The 22040-nt window shown below is 36.4% G+C and overlaps 1 protein-coding gene across 2 annotated transcripts; it reads left to right on the top strand.

Annotated features, from left to right (window-relative positions):
- The first annotated feature begins 14136 nt into the window (after positions 1-14136).
- On the top strand, positions 14137-21216 carry LOC307167379 (uncharacterized protein). 2 transcript variants are annotated; one of them, XM_079886431.1, is made up of 8 exons: positions 14159-14344; positions 14415-14554; positions 14772-14985; positions 16349-16502; positions 16588-16648; positions 17945-18019; positions 19067-19103; positions 19790-21211. In XM_079886431.1, the coding sequence occupies exons 1-8, from the start codon at positions 14245-14247 to the stop codon at positions 19828-19830; spliced, it is 822 nt and encodes a 273-aa protein (XP_079742557.1). In that variant the 5' UTR covers positions 14159-14244; the 3' UTR covers positions 19831-21211. The 2 variants fall into 2 exon arrangements, with proteins under 2 accessions (XP_079742556.1, XP_079742557.1); XM_079886430.1 differs by lacking the exon at positions 19067-19103 and having other exon boundaries at positions 14137-14344; positions 19790-21216.
- Positions 21217-22040: the final 824 nt, after the last annotated feature.

Genomic DNA, 22040 nt, shown 5'->3' with positions numbered 1-22040 from the left:
CTTGGCAATTACAATCAAAGACAAGAATAATATTAAAGCTGCAAGCAGCGATGAAAGGGCCCTCGCACCCGTGCCATCAACACTCGGTGGCTTTAGGAAGGCAGAGCATGGTTGGGAAATGTACATTTAAGGAGGTATATATAGTAAGAGTATGTCAAAGTCAGTTACAAAATGTTTTGTATAATGGTGATAATAGCATGCTTCATGACTCAGCTAAGTGTTGCTAGCATGTTCAGTCTGTTTCTAGCATGCTTAGTACACAATAATTATGTGGTTAGTACTGCATTACTGTGTTAACCATGTCAGTTTCTGTTGCCAGTAGGTGGCGTTATGACTATAACTGAATATGAGCATGGATGTGTGTTCAGGACAGAACTCTTATCAAACATGTGAAGTTTGGTGCAAATTGGACATTGCCTTCTTGAGTAACAACAAAGTCATGTTTCATTGAATTAGCATTCTTTAGAACTTAGCTAAGCATTGTTAGCATGTTTTAACATGTTGCTAGAACGGCATCAACGTGTTAAACATGTCACTTCCTGTTGCCAGTTGGTGGCGCTATTACTATAACTGAACATTCTCATGTAGATGTGTTCAGGCCATGACTCTTATCAAAAGTGTGAAGTTTGGGGCAGATTGGACATTCCATGCCTGAGTTACAGCAAATTCCTATTTAATTGCAATAATAGCATGCTTTAGCACTTGGCTAAGAGTTTGCTAGCATGTTTTAGCATGTTTCTAGTATGTTGTTAGCATGTTTAACACTTGCTGGCACTTTTTTATATGTTATTAGGAGTCCACAACAGTGTTAAACATGTCACTTCCTGTTGCCAGCAGGTGGCGCTATGACTGTAACTGAATATAAGCATGGTCATGTGTTCAGGACAGAACGCTTATCAAAAGTGTGAAGTTTGGGGCAGATTGGACATTCCATGCCTGAGTTACAGCAAATTCATATTTAATTGCAGTAATATCATTCTTTAGCACTTAGCTAAGTGTTTGCTATTATGTTTTAGCATGTCTCTAGTATGTTGGTAGGATGTTTAGCACCTACTGGCATTTTTTTATATGTTATTAGGAGTCAAGAACAGTGTTAAACGTCACTTCCTGTTGCCAGCAGGTGGCGCTATGACTATAACTAAATATGAGCATGGACATGTGTTCAAGAGATAACTCTTATCAAACGTGTGACGTTTGGGGTAGATTGTACATTGCCTTCTTGAGTAACAACAAAGTCCTGTTTCATTGAATTAGCATGCTTTAGCACTTAGCTAAGTATTGCTAGCATGTTTTAATATGTTTCTAGCATGTTTAGAACTCAATGGCATTTTTAACATGTTGCTAGAACGGCATCAACGTGTTAAACATGTCACTTCCTGTTGCCAGTAGGTGGCGCTATTACTATAACTGAATTTGAGCATAGGCATGCGTTCAGGCCATGATTCTTATCAAACATGTGAAGTTTGGGGCAGATTGGACGTTCCATGCCTGAGTTACAGCAAATTCCTATTTAATTGCAGTAATAGCATGCTTTATCACTTAGCTAAGTGTTTGCTAGCATGTTTCTAGTATGTTGCTAACCTGTTTAGCACTTGCTGGCTCTTTTATATATGTTATTAGGAGACCACAACAGTGTTAAACATGTCACTTCCTGTTGACAGCAGGTGGCGCTATTACTATAACTGAATATTCTCATGTAGATGTGTTCAGGCCATGACTCTTATCAAACGTGTGAAGTTTGGGGCAGATTGGACATTCCATGCCTGTGTTACAGCAAATTCCTATTTAATTGCAGCAATAGCATGCTTTAGCACTTAGCTAAGTGTTTGCTAGCATGTTTTAGCATGTTTCTAGTATGTTGTTAGCATGTTTAGCACTTGCTGGCACTTTTTTTATATGTTTTTATATGTCCACAACAGTGTTTAACATGTCACTTCCTGTTGCCAGCAGGTGGCACTATGACTGTAACTGAATATGAGCATGGTCATGTGTTCAGGACAGAACGTTTATTAAAAGTGTGAAGTTTGGCGCATATTGGACATTGCCTTCTTGAGTAACAACAACATCCTGTTTCATTGAATTAGCATGCTTTAGCACTTAGCTAAGTATTGCTAGCATGTTTTAACATGTTTCTAGCATGTTTAGACCTCAATGGCATTTTTAACATGTTGCTAGAATGGCATCAACGTGTTAAACATGACACTTCCTGTTGCCAGTAGGTGGCGCTATTACTATAACTGAATATTATCATGTAGATGTGTTCAGGACAGAACGCTTATCAAAAGTGTGAAGTTTGGGGCAGATTGGACATTCCATGCCTGAGTTACAGCAAATTCCTATTTAATTGCAATAATAGCATGCTTTAGCACTTAGCTAAGAGTTTGCTAGCATGTTTTAGCATGCTTCTAGTATGTTGTTAGCATGTTTCGCACTTGCTGGCACTTTTTTATATGTTATTAGGAGTCCATAACAGTGTTAAACATGTCACTTCCTGTTGCCAGCAGGTGGCGCTATGACTATAACTGAATATGAGCATGGCCATGTGTTCAGGACAGAACTCTTATCAAACGTGTGAAGTTTGGGGGAGATTGGACATTCCATGCCTGAGTTACAGCAACTTCCTGTTTCATGGCGAAACATCGAAATTTGTAAGGCCGCCGAGGACCCGCCCTTCGACGAAAACTCAAGATCTTCGCAATTTAACGTCGCAAAGGCCTTAAGATTACACTCACCAAATTTGAAGATGATCAGATTAAAACTGTAGGAGGAGTTCGTTAAAGTACGAGGCCTGAAAATGGCAAAAACTGCACAAAAATCTGAGAGGAAGTTCAAAATGGCTGACTTCCTGTTGTGTTTAGGGCTATGCTCCAAGAGACTTTTTTGTAGGTATTAGGTCATTACACGTATGTACCGAATTTCGTGCACGTACGTGGAACGTTGCAGGAGGCGCACTCCGTTGAACTTTTATAGGTGGCGCTATCGAGCCATTTTGCCCCGTCCAATTCTGAAACCTATATCAGATGTAAATTTTCGCCAGTTCTGACGCGTGTGCAAAGTTTCGTGAGTTTTCGCGCATGTTTAGGCCCTCAAAAATGCAATTCAATGCGGAGAAGAATAATAATAATAATTAAAGCTGCAAGCAGCGATGAAAGGGCCCTCGCACCCGTGCCATCAACACTCGGTGGCTTTAGGAAGACAGAGCATGGTTGGGAAATGTACATTTAAGGAGGTATATATAGTAAGAGTATGTCAAAGTCAGTTACAAAATGTTTTGTATAATGGTGATAATAGCATGCTTCATGACTCAGCTAAGTGTTGCTAGCATGTTTAGTCTGTTTCTAGCATGCTTAGTACACAATAATTATGTGGTTAGTACTGCATTACTGTGTTAACCATGTCAGTTTCTGTTGCCAGTAGGTGGCGTTATGACTATAACTGAATATGAGCATGGATGTGTGTTCAGGACAGAACTCTTATCAAACTTGTGAAGTTTGGTGCAAATTGGACATTGCCTTCTTGAGTAACAACAAAGTCATGTTTCATTGAATTAGCATTCTTTAGCACTTAGCTAAGCATTACTAGCATGTTTTAATATGTTTCTAGCATGTTTAGAACTCAATGGCATTTTTAACATGTTGCTAGAACGGCATCAACGTGTTAAACATGTCACTTCCTGTTGCCAGTAGGTGGCGCTATTACTATAACTGAACATTCTCATGTAGATGTGTTCAGGCCATGACTCTTATCAAAAGTGTGAAGTTTGGGGCAGATTGGACATTCCATGCCTGAGTTACAGCAAATTCCTATTTAATTGCAATAATAGCATGCTTTAGCACTTAGCTAAGAGTTTGCTAGCATGTTTTAGCATGTTTCTAGTATGTTGTTAGCATGTTTAACACTTGCTGGCACTTTTTTATATGTTATTAGGAGTCCATAACAGTGTTAAACATGTCACTTCCTGTTGCCAGCAGGTGGCGCTATTACTGTAACTGAATATAAGCATGGTCATGTGTTCAGGACAGAACGCTTATCAAAAGTGTGAAGTTTGGGGCAGATTGGACATTCCATGCCTGAGTTACAGCAAATTCATATTTAATTGCAGTAATATCATTCTTTAGCACTTAGCTAAGTGTTTGCTAGTATGTTTTATTATGTCTCTAGTATGTTGGTAGGATGTTTAGCATCTACTGGCATTTTTTTATATGTTATTAGGAGTCAAGAACAGTGTTAAACGTCACTTCCTGTTGCCAGCAGGTGGCGCTATGACTATAACTAAATATGAGCATGGACATGTGTTCAAGAGATAACTCTTATCAAACATGTGAAGTTTGGGGTAGATTGTACATTGCCTTCTTGAGTAACAACAAAGTCCTGTTTCATTGAATTAGCATGCTTTAGCACTTAGCTAAGTATTGCTAGCATGTTTTAATATGTTTCTAGCATGTTTAGAACTCAATGGCATTTTTAACATGTTGCTAGAACGGCATCAACGTGTTAAACATGTCACTTCCTGTTGCCAGTAGGTGGCGCTATTACTATAACTGAATTTGAGCATAGACATGTGTTCAGGCCATGATTCTTATCAAACGTGTGAAGTTTAGGGCAGATTGGACATTCCATGCCTGAGTTACAGCAAATTCCTATTTAATTGCAGTAATAGCATGCTTTAGCACTTAACTAAGTGTTTGCTAGCATGTTTCTAGTATGTTGCTAACCTGTTTAGCACTTGCTGGCTCTTTTTTATATGTTATTAGGAGACCACAACAGTGTTAAACATGTCACTTCCTGTTGACAGCAGGTGGCGCTATTACTATAACTGAATATTCTCATGTAGATGTGTTCAGGCCATGACTCTTATCAAACGTGTGAAATTTGGGGCAGATTGGACATTCCATGCCTGTGTTACAGCAAATTCCTATTTAATTGCAGCATTTGCATGCTTTAGCACTTAGCTAAGTGTTTGCTAGCATGTTTTAGCATGTTTCTAGTATGTTGTTAGCATGTTTAGCACTTGCTGGCACTTTTTTATATGTTTTTATATGTCCACAACAGTGTTTAACATGTCACTTCCTGTTGCCAGCAGGTGGCACTATGACTGTAACTGAATATGAGCATGGTCATGTGTTCAGGATAGAACGTTTATTAAAAGTGTGAAGTTTGGCGCAGATTGGACATTGCCTTCTTGAGTAACAACAACATCCTGTTTCATTGAATTAGCATGCTTTAGCACTTAGCTAAGTATTGCTAGCATGTTTTAACATGTTTCTAGCATGTTTAGAAGTCAATGGCATTTTTAACATGTTGCTAGAATGGCATCAACGTGTTAAACATGACACTTCCTGTTACCAGTAGGTGGCGCTATTACTATAACTGAATATTCTCATGTAGATGTGTTCAGTACAGAACGCTTATCAAAAGTGTGAAGTTTGGGGCAGATTGGACATTCCATGCCTGAGTTACAGCAAATTCCTATTTAATTGCAATAATAGCATGCTTTAGCACTTAGCTAAGAGTTTGCTAGCATGTTTTAGCATGCTTCTAGTATGTTGTTAACATGTTTAGCACTTGCTGGCACTTTTTTATATGTTATTAGGAGTCCATAACAGTGTTAAACATGTCACTTCCTGTTGCCAGCAGGTGGCGCTATGACTATAACTGAATATGAGCATGGTCATGTGTTCAGGACAGAACTCTTATCAAACGTGTGAAGTTTGGGGCAGATTGGACATTCCATGCCTGAGTTACAACAACTTCCTGTTTCATGGCGAAACATCGAAATTTATCAGGCCGCCGAGGACCCGCCCTTTGACGAAAACTCAAGATCTTCGCAATTTAACGTCGCAAAGGCCTTAAGATTACACTCACCAAATTTGAAGATGATCAGATTAAAACTGTAGGAGGAGTTCGTTAAAGTACGAGGCCTGAAAATGGCAAAAACTGCACAAAAATCTGAGAGGAAGTTCAAAATGGCTGACTTCCTGTTGTGTTTAGGGCTATGCTCCAAGAGACTTTTTTGTAGGTATTAGGTCATTACATGTATGTACCGAATTTCGTGCACGTACGTGGAACGTTGCGGGAGGCGCACTCCGTTGAAATTTTATAGGTGGCGCTATCGAGCCATTTTGCCCCGTCCAATTCTGAAACCTATATCAGATGTAAATTTTCGCCAGTTCTGATGCGTGTGCAAAGTTTTGTGAGTTTTCGAGCATGTTTAGGCCCTCAAAAATGCAATTAAATGCGGAGAAGAATAATAATAATAATAATAAACAGAGCAATTCCAAGAGGGTCCTCACACCATCGGTGCTCGGGCCCTAACTAGTTGGTACAGCAGCTAACAGTAATGATATAACTAACCAATGGATTCCAGAATTTGGAAAAAGAAACTGTCAATTAGGTTATTTTTAACCAGTAGGGGAAAGTTACTTTTAAGAGTAATGCATTACAATGTTACATTACTCCCTAAAAAAGTAACTATAATTGTGTTACTTTTTCTGGAAACGTTACGTTGAATTACTTTTTCTCACTTGGGCTGGGCTTGCTTGTTTGTTTTTTAATAACCAAAAATTTTTTTGCCAAATATAAAGGCCCTTTCACGACAAATGTGAAATAAAAAAAAAGCCTCAGGCTGGAGGAAATGCAAATTTATGAGTTTGAAAAAATGACACCTTTCAAGTTAGCTGAACAATTTTGTTGTTTTAATTTACACTAACTGTCTTTTTAAAGTTACATTAACTTAAACTCTTTCAGCGTAGCGTTTTTTGCGTCAGATGCCATCCCTGTACACGCAAACTGCCCGCGTTTAATTTTTCTCTCAAGATGTCTAATCGGTCTTGTTTCACGCGATGCTCGTAAATCTTTTTAAATTTGTGGACCCTATAGTTAATGTTGTCATGTATATCATCTCATTGTTGACAATGAAGTGTGATGTAGAGTCATAATTAGAATGTGTTTCGATGTTTTGCAGGAGAGAAAACGCAAGCTCCACTTGTTGCTAACTACTGAAGTTACATAGCTAGATTTTGTATAATTGGCAAATATCAACCTTTAATTCGAACTGACTACTTTAATAACATAAATTATATCGTTTTTGAAATCAGCAGATGTACAATTCCAATTTTTAGCATGAAGAGTTTGAATATAAATCCTGAATTCCTATTAGTTGCCTCACCCCGCACTGAAGCTTGTTGGCTAATAAGATAAGCTTTTAGTTCAGTGACCCGAGCTGCTACCGAAGAGCTCATGGTTTGTAAATTGAATTCACTTAAACGTGGATTTAGAACTAAATTTTTTTATGTCATGTTAGTTCATATTTCATTTACAGAGACAGTCTTAGGGCAATTATTGTGTGCTTTTCATAATATTGAAATTGTTTAATCTTCATCAACGTTGCTTAGAATTCAGCAGCGAGAGATGTGAGACTCTGCTGAATATAAATTTTTACAAGGTGATAGTGAACATACAGGACTAGTAGAATAAAACTCAAAATAACGCATCAAAATAATGTATTACATTGAAGAAAAAAATATAAAACACTGTACTCTGTTCTCATTTCTTATCAATTCACACTAATAGCTACAATGAAACTATGACCTTAAGTAACCATCATTTTACATTTTTGTATAAATGAAATACAGAAAAAGAAGAACACAGACCAAAAATTGCACAGTTCAGCACGTGCGAGCATACAGCACATGTGCTAATGCTAATACTCAATTCGGCTAATATTTTAAAACATACCTGCAATTAACATAGGTAGAAGCTGCACTACACAATGCATCAACGTTGCTCAAAAGTTGCTTAAATGAAATAAACACAGGCTCGGAGTTTAATCAGGTTAACACACATACTGTCCATTAGGCCTATATCATCGCAAATAACCAACACAGTCTCACCCCCAAACGTCACATACTGACGCGTCTTGACCAAACGGCAATATACGACGAAAAGGGTACCCCTAAAACGTCAGTATGTGACTATTCGGGTTATGGGTAGGTTTAGGTATGCGTTAGGGTACCGCTAAGAGGCGCTGCTGGTGCGCTTATGTCTTCGTCTCATATGGACGTTTTAGGGGTACCCTTTTCGTCGTATATTGCCGTTTGGTCAAGACACGTCAGTATGTGACGTTTTGGGGTGAGACCGGGCTGAAATAACACATATTTGACTCGACTGACAGACAAATCAAGTAAACTTGTGTGTAGTATAAAAGTCCAACCTTGCACTTGACAACAATCTAAACTCAATATGTAAGACGCAGTCGTTGATGTGACTTACCAGTAGTGAGAGATGTGAGACTCTGCTGCTGATGACGTAGCTGCTCCGCCCCGCAATATCGTGTATGCAAATGCAAGTGATGCAACAGCCAATGGCGAGTTTTCCCAATTTATGCATGAATTTAACAGCATTATTTAATCTCTGTTACACATCATTTTGCATGATGTGTGTCAGATTCACAAACAGTCTTTTCAACCTCATAGTATCATTATTTCTGTGATGAAATAGTTCAAACTTTCATAGAAGTACTGGGATAAAAGTTTATAGTTCAAATATAAACACTGATGTCTGTGGAAGTGATCAAAATAGAGTACTATAAATCCAATATTAACCAACCGCAGAACCAAACGTCATAGCAGTGTGAGGATGACAGCGCCAGCCTAACAGTCTGATGCCGGAAGTGGGCGGGGTAAAAGCATCTAAGGGGTGGAGATGGGTAGGTTTAGGGGTGGGTTTAGGGGTCAGGGGGTGGAGATGGGTAGGTTTAGGTATGGTATATGTAAGGTGGATATGTATGGTATGCGGTTCCGGCATCAGACTGTTAGGCTGGCGCTGTCGTCCTCACACTGCTATGACGTATGGTTCTGCGGTTCTGCAGTCAGACCTATCTCACTAAATCAGCTTTTAAAACTTGGCACTAACACATTTATCCATTACATCATTTCGCCACTAAGTGGCGACAGATGACTGTTAAAAATGTGTTTGTTATTGAATAATTTATTCAAGAGAGAGATACTCTAAATGTGATTCTTACATCCTGCTTGTTTATTACTGTTTAAATCACAAACAGTAGATTTAGAAGAAAAAAAACTGATTATAAATAAGATGGGCTGGAATTGCAAGGTGTGCAGAAAGATCCATCATTCCCGAGTCCACCTCATCAGACACTAGAGTGGAACACAGCCACTGCTCTAAAATAAATCCACTGCCATGTACTGTATGTATCCTGATTGCCCCTGCACATTTCAGACATTCAGTCCACTTAAAACTCATTTGTGTAGATACCATGTAACAGATAGTAGCCATAGTACATGTCAAAGTCAGACATACATTTAATTTAAATGTAGTCTGTGTACATTTGAAAAATCCATTTCTGAAGATGCACTTTTTAGTCTCCTCAGAGCCCGTCTTTAGAGCCATGAGAAGGTTGTTTGCCCATATAAGAACTGCAATTACAGCACCAATGTGTATTTGTCATTCAACTCACACAAGGTACACCATGCTGGTGATCCGTCAGATCTCTATCCAGAAACTCTGCCTCTCTCCTTTACTTCTGAATTTCTGATGCATATGTTAGATGAACTTGCTGGTAATGAAGATAATGATAATGGAGATATACAGGACAGAGATGAAAATGATGCACTGAGAAATCAGCTAAAACATAATGTTGCATCTTTATTTCTGAAGATGCAGGCTATTCTTTACATATCTAACACGGCTTCAAACGAAATCATTGAACACCTCAATGAAATATACTCATTATCACTGCTGTTGACCAGGGAAACTGTTAGTGATGGTTTTCAGAAACATGGCTGCAATGTCAATGCAGTTACATTGGATGGATTGGTCAGTGCTGTCATGGATTGTAGTGTTCTGTTCAGTGCAACCCCTGAATGTGCAGCGTTGTCTTCATTCAAACACAGAAAGTCATTCATTGAACACAAATATCCACTTGTAATGCCATTGCAGTATGACTAGCCGCAATCTGGACATTTCAGTATGTTCCAGTTCTTACAGTGATTCAGTCTTTGCAGGCTTTGTTGAATCCTTCAAATCAGGGAATATTTGCCGATTTTGTATGGCTACTACTGAGGAAGTGCAAATGAATGCAGTGAGTGATGGGACATTTTTCCAGAGAACTAAAGCTGAGCATGACATTCATGTTCAAAGTGTAATGCAAAATGACTCCATTGACAGTCACTATGGAGTGAAGAAAGACTGTGTTCAGCGTGAGTCACAAACACATTTCCATCCCATTACTGGTTTCCAACCAGACATACTTCATGATCTTTTGGAGACTATAGTCCCAAATTAATTATGTATTTGTTCTTAAAAGGTCACAGTTGATGGTACAGATTGTCAATGGCATGTTTGTATCATTTGGAGAAAGTGGAGGATTGCCAAAGTTCTTCAAAATATCACAGATTTACTTGGTGAATGGACTACTTGCACAACAACCTCCGCGTTCTAGTAAGTACATATCGGGAGTTTCAGATGAGAATGCAGATTATCACTGTTTTATGGCTGCCAATTGATTAAAACAATGAATAATGATCTCTGTATTAATTATCTTGAGCCCGCTGAAATGTTCCTATAAATATATTTTCTTTCCAACTCTGCATTCTGAATAATAAATAGGCTAAATATATTTATCCACTAAGCTGCAGCAGGCTCATATGCTCGTCTTCTCATTAACAGTTTTTTTTCTCTTTCTGACATTTCATACCTGTTAGGTTTACATTTTTTAAATGAAATTGACTATTAAAAGGATTGCTTGTGTGTGCTTGTGTTTATTCCAGTATTTTAAGATAGTTGAATGAATGCTCGTGAGGTGCCTGTAACGATGTTAAATAGGCTTGGCTATGTAATCAATAACGTACACAGTGTGAGGAGAATGACAGTCAACTACTTTTAATATTATAGCATTTGGGGCATAAACATGTAAATAGTGAAAAGTTTGACAGATATCCTCACTGAAACTGATATATGATGTTAAAGTATCTGTGAGCTCATCCAGATCGGTGGTAGCAGCTTCAAAAACTTGGACTGGTTTTGAAGCTGCTATCAGTGCAATCGAAGCAGGCCTGTAGATCCTGCTCTGCTTCATTAGTCCAGAATATACCTTCTCCTGTCAATCAAAAATGACAAAAAATTTTAATCTTATTGCAGACACTCATTTTAGGTGGCGTTTGTTCAACTCATTGACCACAGTACATTGAAAGTAAACATAACCGGAATAAGTGAGACGTACTATTTCCAAACAGAAGTGCGTCACAAAGCTCAGTGAAAGTGATCCATTTTTCCACTGTACTGACTATGACTGTTGGTATGTGGAACATCTTCGTTGCTACGAACTGTCCCCTATTGTATTAGGACTCACTCACAACTAAATAATACTGTGACATTGTGTGCCTACAGAATTGAAGGACACTTATTGTTGAGTACAAAGAGGTTCTTACCAGTTACACATAATGGAGACAAGTAAAATGTGGGTTAAATACATATTTTACATCCATCTATATCTAGTTAGAATAAACATTTCAGAATTATTTTGAAACTGTGCATTGAGTTAATGTTTGTAATGTTGCCTCCTTTTCCCACAGCACATCAGAAAGCACAATGTCTTGTTCAATGATACTACGTGTTGTTGAAGCTGACCGTGCAAGGAAAACTGAAACTTAGTGCACGGCCAGCCTCTGTCACTGCACTGATTCAAATTCTAAAAGACCAACTTCAGCTGGATGTAGAGTTCAGTTTACAATATGAAGACCCTGATTTTGATTATCAGCTACAGTAACTTCCTTGGATGACATGATTTCTAAGTTATCTCAAAGGGCAGTTGTTCATATCCTGCCAATAGAATCAGTTAGCTCCAGTAGGCTACTGTCATTCTGTCAGATGTGTCGAACCCTGAACGTCTTAAGGTACAGTATGGCCACGTGGTGATTTTCCAATTCCATGGTTTTCTTATGATGTCGAGCTGAGGTTCAGACAAGGAAATGCAGACTTGAAAGAGTCTGAAGTTGACCAGAGACCAAAAGAATGAAATTGTATTTCTGTCTGGAGTATTGGATGTCTGGAGGTAGCCGTCAATGCCGGGAAAATAAGTCAAGGCCATCCTGAGAATGAACCATCACATTCCAAAATTAAGAAACCAATGTGTTCTGAGGTTAATTATTTGCCTAACTTTCCTCAAGGGGAGGATGAAGCATCCCTTGAAACAATTCGACAGGAAATTACCCAAGAAGTAGAGAAGACAGAACAAATACTTGTTTCATTCACGAGAAAATGTTGAAAACTTTTGCTCTACGACGACAGATCATTGTAAACAGCAGCCCATCAGTGAAAGAGTTTCTGCACTTCTGGCCTGCACTGCATATAATATCTGAGTAATAACATTTTCTATCAGGTATACTGTGTGACTGATTTCAATCTATACAATGTTCATTCTACATCTTGGGTTCTTCTGATACTTTGCACCTTTAAAGCAGGTTCGGTTGACTCCACTGATTTTACTTTGTGTTATATCAATTAGAGCTGTGTAGAGATAAAACAAACCTAAGAATTTTGAGAAATTGTTATTTGCTAGCTTTTGGGCATTCCTTGGTCATTCCAGAATATATTGTCCATTGTAAATACGTTTCTTATGTTACCGTGAAACAGGTTTTTAAGAAATTTGTCATTTTATGGATGTTTACTGCAACTGTCTCAGGTCGGTTTTAATATAAAAAGAAAGTTGACGGTTGGGCATTCCTTGTTCAAAAATAAATTTCCAAAATGGTATTACATGTGTTTAAGTACTGATACATTTGACTATATTTATAGAATTTATACATTCTGATGTAACTTAGTTAAATAAAATGACAAATTTGATTTGCAAGAACTCAAAATAAAAAGTTCATCAACTAAAAGTTTTGTTAATTGCTATCAAAGCAATTAACATTAGGTTTAGGTTACCGAGTACTTCAAGTTAAGAGCAATTAACATGCATGAGTACCACTAACTCAAAATCTGATAGTTCAGTTTACTTAAAAATTGGAAACATAATAACTTTAAAAAAAATATGTAACTGATTCCCTCAAATGTTTTGAGTTTTGCCAACTCATTCGGGTTTACAGTCTTTGCAATCTGCATTTATGAAAGCCGCTATAGATGCTACAGCTGCCTTGTAAACTGCATATATATCCAATGAATGCAGCAACTGTTGAATCTTGAATCATATAAATGGTCTGATTAAAGAATAGGCCTTGTCAGCTGTGTTCAGTAACAAATAATTGATTATATATTCTCTTATTGTGACTCATTGTTCTGATGAATAATTCAATGCTTCAATCACAAGAGATTCAGATTGTGGTGTAGACCCAGATAAGCACTATTTAAACCTGATAACAACAACAACATCAAAAAAATGTCTGTATTGCAGAAGAATGCTAATGTTTTATTCATGAATAATATATTTAACAAAGCTGAGGGAATTTCTGACCCATGTAATGATTCTGTCTTCTCAAAAATAATGTCACGTTTGCATTTCTTCAAATGTACAGAAATGGCAAAGTGTTTTTGTGAAAGCTAAAGGTGCGGAATCAGAAAGAATGAATCGATAAATGTGACATATGTCTTTGGCTATTGCCTCAGGTGATGAAGCTACACGAAAACTTCATTTGACACGATGTCTCCGTTCTCCTGAGGAAAATGCCTTCAATCAAATATAGCTAACGTCAAATGGCACACTAGAGGGCAAAATAGTTCCTTTTTATGTGAAAAGCGGACCTTCATTTGACCGACCTCCATTTCTTAAAGGGATTGTTCGCCAAAAAAAATTAAAAATCCATCATACCTTTTCAAAACCTGTATGACTTTCTTTCTTCTGTGGAACACAGAATTAGACATTATAATAATGTACTTGTCACTATTTTAAGGATTAGATGGTCTGGAACTACACTGTATGTATGAACTGATCAAAGGAAACCCAGCATTGTCTTGCAGCGATGATAAGCACTAATCTTTTGGCACAAGAACTATGTTATTTTTTGTTCTTGATATATACATGTAAAAATGGTACAAGGGAGACACATCTGCCTCAGTTAGATCATGTGTTTAGGCCACAGAGGATGTGGTAAATGAACATTTCAGACACTGATAACCACCACAGAAAGTTTTTCACAGCGCTAAAGAACTTTTGAGTTGTAAGAGTTCCAGAGTCCATAAGATTCTTCTGGATCTTGTAACTTCTGCCTTACTTTTACAATATATATGTGTATATATAAATATCAATATTGTGTAAGAATAAACAAACTTTGGAGTGTCTTTGTATGCTCAGTGATGTGGTATTTTGCCCTACATATCTTCACAGGTAAGCAGAAATTCATTATCTATTTAAGCATATGAAACTTACTTTTTAAATATATTATTCATTCTTTTAGTATATGGAGCCCATGGTTGTGTGATGACAAGTTCAGACCAGAAGGTTAATGATGGTACAGATGTGAATTTGTCGTGTAATTTCATCCAATGTCCTGGACATCTGGATTTAATTTCTCTCAGTGCGGAGTGGGAATTCCAGGTAGGCTTATTTTTAGGTATACAAACCATCACAAATATACTTTCTGCACTTATGCAATGAATACTTTTTATTTGTAACTTTAAAACCTAAACTATTGTTAGTTTAACTGCTTCTATTGTTCTCATTTGTAAGTCGCTTTGGATAAAAGCGTCTGCTAAATGAATAAATGTAAATGTAAACTCATGCTTTAGTACTTATTATACTTTTTTAAACACAGACTATCTCTAATCCTGACAAAATAATCCTGTACTACATCAGCAATCAAACCGTATCAACACTTCCTGGTGTATATTTTCGCGGAGATGTCAAAATGGGGAGTTTTGATATATACCTCCCATCCGTGACCCATGAGAACAATGGAACTTACCTGTGTAGATTGCGTCTCAGTGGCAGGATCTTCAAGAGTCATACACATCTTATTGTCCAATCAGGTAACAGACCTTTGTTTGTTTTCTAAATGTATTTTTTGTTTATTTGGCTCTCTTTGGTGTAGTCATTGTGGATCAGTTATGTTCATGTAACAATGCAAGTAGAGTTTGTTTTATTTCCCTGAATATGCTGTGTATATGAACACTGTTAAAAAGTTTGGAGTGAGTACGATTAAAAAAAACACACACACACACACACCTTTATTCAGCAAGGACATATTAAATTGATCAAAAGTGTCAGTTCAGAAATGTATAATAATAAAAAGGATTCTATTTCAAATAAATGCTGTTCTTTTGAACTTTCTATTCATCAAAGAATCCTGAATTAAATTTAACACAATTTCCACAAAAACATTGAACAGCACTGATTTTACCATTAATAGGTTTCATTAACATGAAATAAGAATGAACAATACTTCTACAGCATTTATTGATCTTAGTTAATGTTATTTTCAACATGTACCAATACATTATGGAAATCAAATGTTGTGTTAACATTAATGCACTGTGAACTAAATGGACTGCATTTATATAGCGCTTTCACAGACCTATGGCCACCAAAGCGCTTTACATATAGCCTCACATTCACCCATTCACTCACTCATTCACACACCGACGGCGGTGTCAGCCATGCAAGGCGCCATCCAGCTCGTTGGGAGCAGCAGGGGTTAGGTGTCTTGCTCATGGACACCTCGACACTTGGTCAGGTGGAACCGGGGACTGAACCACCTTCCGGTTTGTAGACAACCTACATGAACCACTGAGCCACTGCCACCTTAACTAACATGAACAAACAATGAACAGCTTGATTTGTATTAACTAACATTAACAAAGATGAATAAATCCTGTAACAAATATATTGATCATTGTTAGTTCACGTTAGTTGATAACAAATGTTAACAAATGAGACCTTATTGTAAAGTTTTAATTAATAATAATAAGAAGAAGAGCTTCTTTTTGGAATAATGGCTGTTGAAAATATAGCTTTGCCATCACAGGAATAAATCATATTTAAAATATATTTAAATAGAAATATATATTTTAAATTGTAATAATATTTCACAATATTAGTTTTTATTGTACTTTTGATCAAATAAAGGCCTTTACTTTTCAAAAAAAAAAAATATACCGGTATATAAAAAAAAAATATATATATATATATATATATATACAGACTTTCGCGTGCACATGAGAAACTTTTGCGTGCTCATGGTTAAGAGGACAATTACTTTGGTCACCCCCTGTCGTTTCACAGAAAAGAAGAACAGAATAGAGTCTGCAGAGACTCACGCTGCAGAGCCAGGCGAAAGTATAAACAAGGCTTAAGAGCTCCAAACTCAGTTCTTCTCACCTTTTTTTTCTTCAGCACTGACCAGGAGAAACAGTCCAGATGTGATTCATCCACAGGCTCATCCTCCCTGGTGGCTGGCCCTGGTGTCAGTGGCTGGGTTTTTGTTACTGATTGGTAGTGGGTTTTTGGGGAGGGCTTTCAGATCAATCCAGAAAGGTGACGACTCAAAGTAAGTCATTGTCAGTCCACAGAGAGATGTAACAGCTTAAGGCATTTTTTCAGCTTGTCTTCATGTTGTGCTTTATATTCTATAGGCAAAATATGGAAGAGGTTAAAACCAGAGCTGCCACTGAAGACATGGGAATCACAAACAAGGTAACACTATCTTTGTAACTTCTGTATTTCTGCTCTCATTTCCTCTCTTTGCTTTCTGCACTCGGTAAAGAAAATTAATTGATCAAATTTTCATATATTCCACACTTTGTTTATTCTGTTTAAATCAACAAGGTTGAGGTTTGACTGAATGGGGTTTGAAGATGATTTTAAGCCAATGTCCATTTAAAGGGATAGTTCACCCTTAAATTGAAATTGTCATCATTTACTCACCCTGGTGTTGTTCTGCAATGGCAGTGAATAGAGATCAGCATTAAGCTTTTCAAAAATGACGCATCAAGCTTTTTAAAATTCTCCTTTTGTTGTCCATAAAAGAAAGAAGGGTAAACGGTATTAGGACAACACCAGGGTGAGTAAATTATGACTTCATTTTCATTAAGGGTGAACTATCCCTTTAAGGCAGGCCATCTCACTTGGCGGCCATCTTTGAAATGCCTCTCAGTCATACAAGTGCAGCTCATATTTCTTTGAATCGGGAAACATCAAATTTCAAACATCAAAAATCACATACTTCCCTATTATATAGTTTGGTGAAAAGCAGTATGTTACAAAAGAAGTATTCTGAATTCACAGTACACATAATAGAGTAGCCAAAAACCCAGATGACCTACTACTTTCAGTGAGATTCTGAAGTGTGCATACGATGGACACTTTACTATCCCATGAGGCCGCGGGAGAGAATTTATGAATGGCAGTGAAGCAACGCAACTGACACTGGTAGGTCACATGATAATGACAACACTAGTTACTTCCGGATTACATTCATACTGGACACATTCATACTATAGAACATACTGTTTTTAGCTATTTTTTTATATTTTAAATAATTACTTTTTCAAAATAAGTACCTACTCAAGAGAAGTATGTAATTTTGGATGCAGCATGACAGTTTTTATAGCATCCGGAACTTCTAGCGGCTGCTGCAGTGATGCAATGACTTTATCAATCAGGGTTTGGGTCTTTTTTTCTTTTTTTCTTTTTTGAAATCAGGACTTACCGGTATGCCGCGTTCCAGACAACCTGTAACCAGTGTTTTTCCAACTCGTAACTGGGAGTACATCGATCTAGTACGAGTTCACGGGTGGGAAGTTACGGGTTTTACTGCCGTTCCAGTGCACTTTCACGGGTATAAGGTTGGAAAAACACGGGTTACAGGTTGCCTGGAACGCGGCATTATTCCACCATACTACGCGCAGCACTTTCTCCCATTCATAAATAGTATGAGTGCACCGTCTTTGTATATCTAAAGTCTTTGTTTAAGCTTGTTTTGTGTCTCAGGTGGGATTCAGCTCTATGCCTGTTCTGGCAGATGAGAGCAGTCCTCCCAGTCCAGACAACATCTATGTTACCATGGTAAGCAAGAAATTAAAGCAAGATGTTAAATTAAGGAAATCAGATGTGAATATATTAATTATGTCATACTGTTCATACATTATTAAAATATTACTTTACAGTAAACACTACAAATAACTTTTTTCTGCTTATTTTACGTGATGTGATGTGGTTTGCTACTGTATGTCTTGTCAAACATGAGAAATTAAATTATGACTGTTAAGTAAAAAGAAGTGTGAAGTTAATCGCATCCAAAATAAAAGTTTGTGTTTACATAATATATGTGTGTGTATGGAGTATAATTATTTTCTATATATAAATACACACACATGCATATATATTTAAGAAAAATGTGTTATTTATATATAAAATATTTATATATAATATAAATTATATATAATATAAATTATATATAATATAAATATATATACACAGTATATACATGCAAATATTTCTTAAATATATACATGCATGTGTGTGTATTTATATATAGAAAATAATTATACACCGTACACACACATATATTATGTAAAAACAAACTTTTATTTTGGATGCGCTTAATCACGATTAATCGTTTGACAGCCCTAATATATATGTATATATATTATATATAAACTATACTTTTTTTAGTATTAATACAATAAAAAGAGTACACCTTCATGAATATGTTTAACACACTTAAGTACACTTTTAAAAAGTGCACTTTAATGTCAAATTAAGTTTTACTGAAAGGGTTAGTTTGTTCAAAAATGAAAATGATGTTATCATTTACTCACCCTCATGCTGTTCCAAACCCGTAAGACTTTCGTTCATATTTAAAACACAAATTAAGATATTTTTAATGACATCTTAGAGCTTTCTATCCCTCCATTGACAGCTACACAACTACCACTTTGATGCTTCAAAAAGCGATCATAAAACTAATCCATATATGAATTGAGCGGTTTAGTCCAAATTTTCTGAAGACACTTTGACTTTGAAGCGTCAAAGTGTCAGTTGCAGTGTTGTCTATGGAGGGACAAAAACCTCTCAGATTTCATTAAAAAGATCTTCATTTGTGTTTCAAAGATGAATGAAAGTCTAATGGGTTTGGAACAGCATGAGGGTGAGTAAATGATAACATCATTTTCATTTCTGAACAAACTAACCCTTAAAGTGCACTTTTTAAAAGTTCTCATTAAAGCTCATTAAATCAATATGTTTTAATATCTATTTAGCAGTGCTTTAAAGTATGCTTATTTTGATGTGCTAATATACTAAAGCACATGTTAAGTACTTGATTAGAATTTTGTGTTATTTTACATTACATTTTAAGTTTGTATATTTTAAATTGCAACTTTAACCATAAAAGTTTACCATGAATGCTTGTCAGTACATTCTCCAGTTCACTTTAACCAAAGACAATGGAATTGTCCAAAAAAATGTAAAAAAAAAAAAAAATTGGTGGAAATTACATCAAATCCCTCTTTAAAATATTTATTAAAATATTAATGCACGGTCAAATAAAATATTTTAATAGAATAAGTGTATATCAAATTTCATATTATTCAAAATAATAATAGCAGATTTAATACACTTCATCAAATGTTATGTGGACAGTAAACATATTAATTCATTTCATAATGGCTTGCACCTTCATTACTGTAAGTAAAATAATGTGTATATGTAAATGCATGCATCCCTTCATATGTAAACTGGATATAACAAATATTTAGTAGAGCGAGAATGTGTTCACAGGATGTAAAATGTTTTTTTTTTTTTTTTGTGTGTATTCTCAATTGCTGGAAGCAGCACGGTTTCCCATTCACACCAGACGCTCCGGTCACAGCTGAACGCAGCAGACGTCTTCCCTCTGACTGGCAGCCAAAGGATGAGGATCCTGTATATACCCACAGCCACTAAGATATAGATTCAGATAATGCCGTTTGGTGCAAAACTCATAAAAGATGAGGCACAAACAGAATTATTCATTTTTTGAATGGATGAGCGTAAAAGCAGTTTGTATTGTCACATAGTAAAATGTGTCTGAGGCATTGGTCCCCATCATTCTGTTCTGGTTAAAGGTACACTATGTTGTGTTTAAAAAAACAAAACTGTGAATTTTTGGAAGAACATTGTTTTGGTTGTGTTTTGTGACTGTGGATGAATATGTTTATCCTACTGTCCATAAAACATTCACTACTAGGCTTAAGAGATGTAAACAGTAGATGGAAAGGATCTCAAGGTGACTTGCTGAAGACGTTAAGCTATAGGCCTACACATTACACATGGTACTTCTTTGAAAATAAATTCCAGCACAGACCTACAACAACCATAATGAAATGAGCCTTCACAGTAGATAAAGCTTTACAATGAAATCTGTTAGAGAGCTACATGCGACAATTTATCTGTTCAATAAAATAACTTACTAACCTGTTGAGTAATAAAAGACGCCATCTCCGGATCGCTTTTACAACATTTCAAATCCCTCAGTTCTTCATCTCTGAAAAGCCAAGCCAATGTTCATTCTCATTTTATTACGAGCTCTGTCTGATTCTCCTGTTTGGCGTTTGGGTGATTTCCCGAGGTTTGAGAACGAGCGGCTCCATGTCGACCTCTCTCACTCGTCGTGACAACTAACCTCTGCCACTCACACCATATACGCGTCAAAGTAGCCGGAGCAACTTTTCTCTATTTACGATGCGAGACACGTGGGTAGTGACGTATGCATAATGCATGCAATTTCCCGCAAGATCCCATCAGGTCTAAAATATAAACACTTACCAGACTTACCATAGTGAATCGGGGTAAAACAAAAACATGTTTTGGAAGAAGGAAGGATTGATGATGTATTGACTCATTTAAATTTAATTCTGAATTAAAAAAAGTTACATAGTGTACCTTTAAAATATACATGTCAATAATTGGTTTATTTTTTAACACTGCCCGGTTGAGCTTACATTATCCCTATAAATCTGTATATATATATCTCTGAATATGCACGTGATTCGTTCAATGCCATTTTCATTATTTATGAAATTAGTAATTCATCATTACTTTTTCCTCTTTATCTTCTCAATGACTTCTCATCAGCATGAAATTACCACTTCTTCTAACTTCTGTCTCTATTGCAGACTCACGTATTCATGCTCAATCTGTCCTTTGAGATTTGTGGAACCACTTACCAAGTATTATTACCACAATAAAACTAGTGGCTAAAACCACATTGGCATCAAGGCACTCTCAGTGTACTCTCGTTTTACGCTGCATGCCTTAGATGGTAGATGCTTATGCATAAAGTCTATATCCTTAATAAGCAGCAGCATCATCATAATTGTTCAGCACCATTTTCACTACCCCCTGCTCATCTTTAGTGAGTGGGGTAAGATGAGCCTTTTTTTTTTTTTTTTTTTTTTTTGGTCCTCAAGATAAGAGAAAATTAGGCAGTACAATGAAAGTATCTAAAGTAATTTCAGGATGTTTCCAATAATTTTTTTAAAGAATGACAAAGGGTTCTAAAAATATGGCTTCTTATTTAAAAAAAAGTGTTCCTGTGGCTCAATTTACCCCAGGTTAGGGGTAAGTTGATCCGAGTCAGTGGGTAAGTTGCACCATCTGGGTGTAAACTGACCATCTAACTGAAACTGAATCAAACCCATGTGAAATTTTAAAGATAATTTACCTTTTATAAAATTAATTTTAATAATCAAATTTCCTTTTAGAAATAGCCAGATTTATTTTCTTAAAGCCAATTCAAACCACAGAAAACCAATCGAATTTGTAATTTCAATATATTTAATTTAATTGATTGCATTTCTGAAACAATATGTTGAACACCAAAGTTGTAACCTTCCCAATAACAGACTAAATAGAAAGATTGTTTTTACTTATAAAAATATAAGTAAAATATAATTAAATAAAAGTCACTGAAACTAATAAACATTTAGTCAAAAGGTTCTTGGCATGTTTTTCTGCAATGCCGAACATGTGAGGCCATTAGGAACTACAGGTGGAAAGATTTATATGATTATAATCTGGTGAAAAGCACCTTCTGGTTCTTATC

The sequence above is a fragment of the Squalius cephalus genome, assembly GCF_949319135.1.
Source record: "Squalius cephalus genome assembly, chromosome: 11".
Taxonomy (NCBI): domain Eukaryota; kingdom Metazoa; phylum Chordata; class Actinopteri; order Cypriniformes; family Leuciscidae; genus Squalius; species Squalius cephalus.
The sequence above is the reverse complement of the archived record's forward strand: the minus strand, read 5'-3'. Positions and strand labels throughout refer to the sequence as shown.

Coding starts and splice junctions, on each gene's coding strand:
- LOC307167379 (XM_079886430.1), top strand. CDS start 14,245: ATGTGTATATATAAATATCAATATTGTGTAAGAATAAACAAACTTTGG. Junction 14,345..14,414: donor TGCCCTACATATCTTCACAG/GTAAGCAGAAAT, acceptor TCATTCTTTTAG/TATATGGAGCCCATGGTTGT. Junction 14,555..14,771: donor GTGCGGAGTGGGAATTCCAG/GTAGGCTTATTT, acceptor TTTTAAACACAG/ACTATCTCTAATCCTGACAA.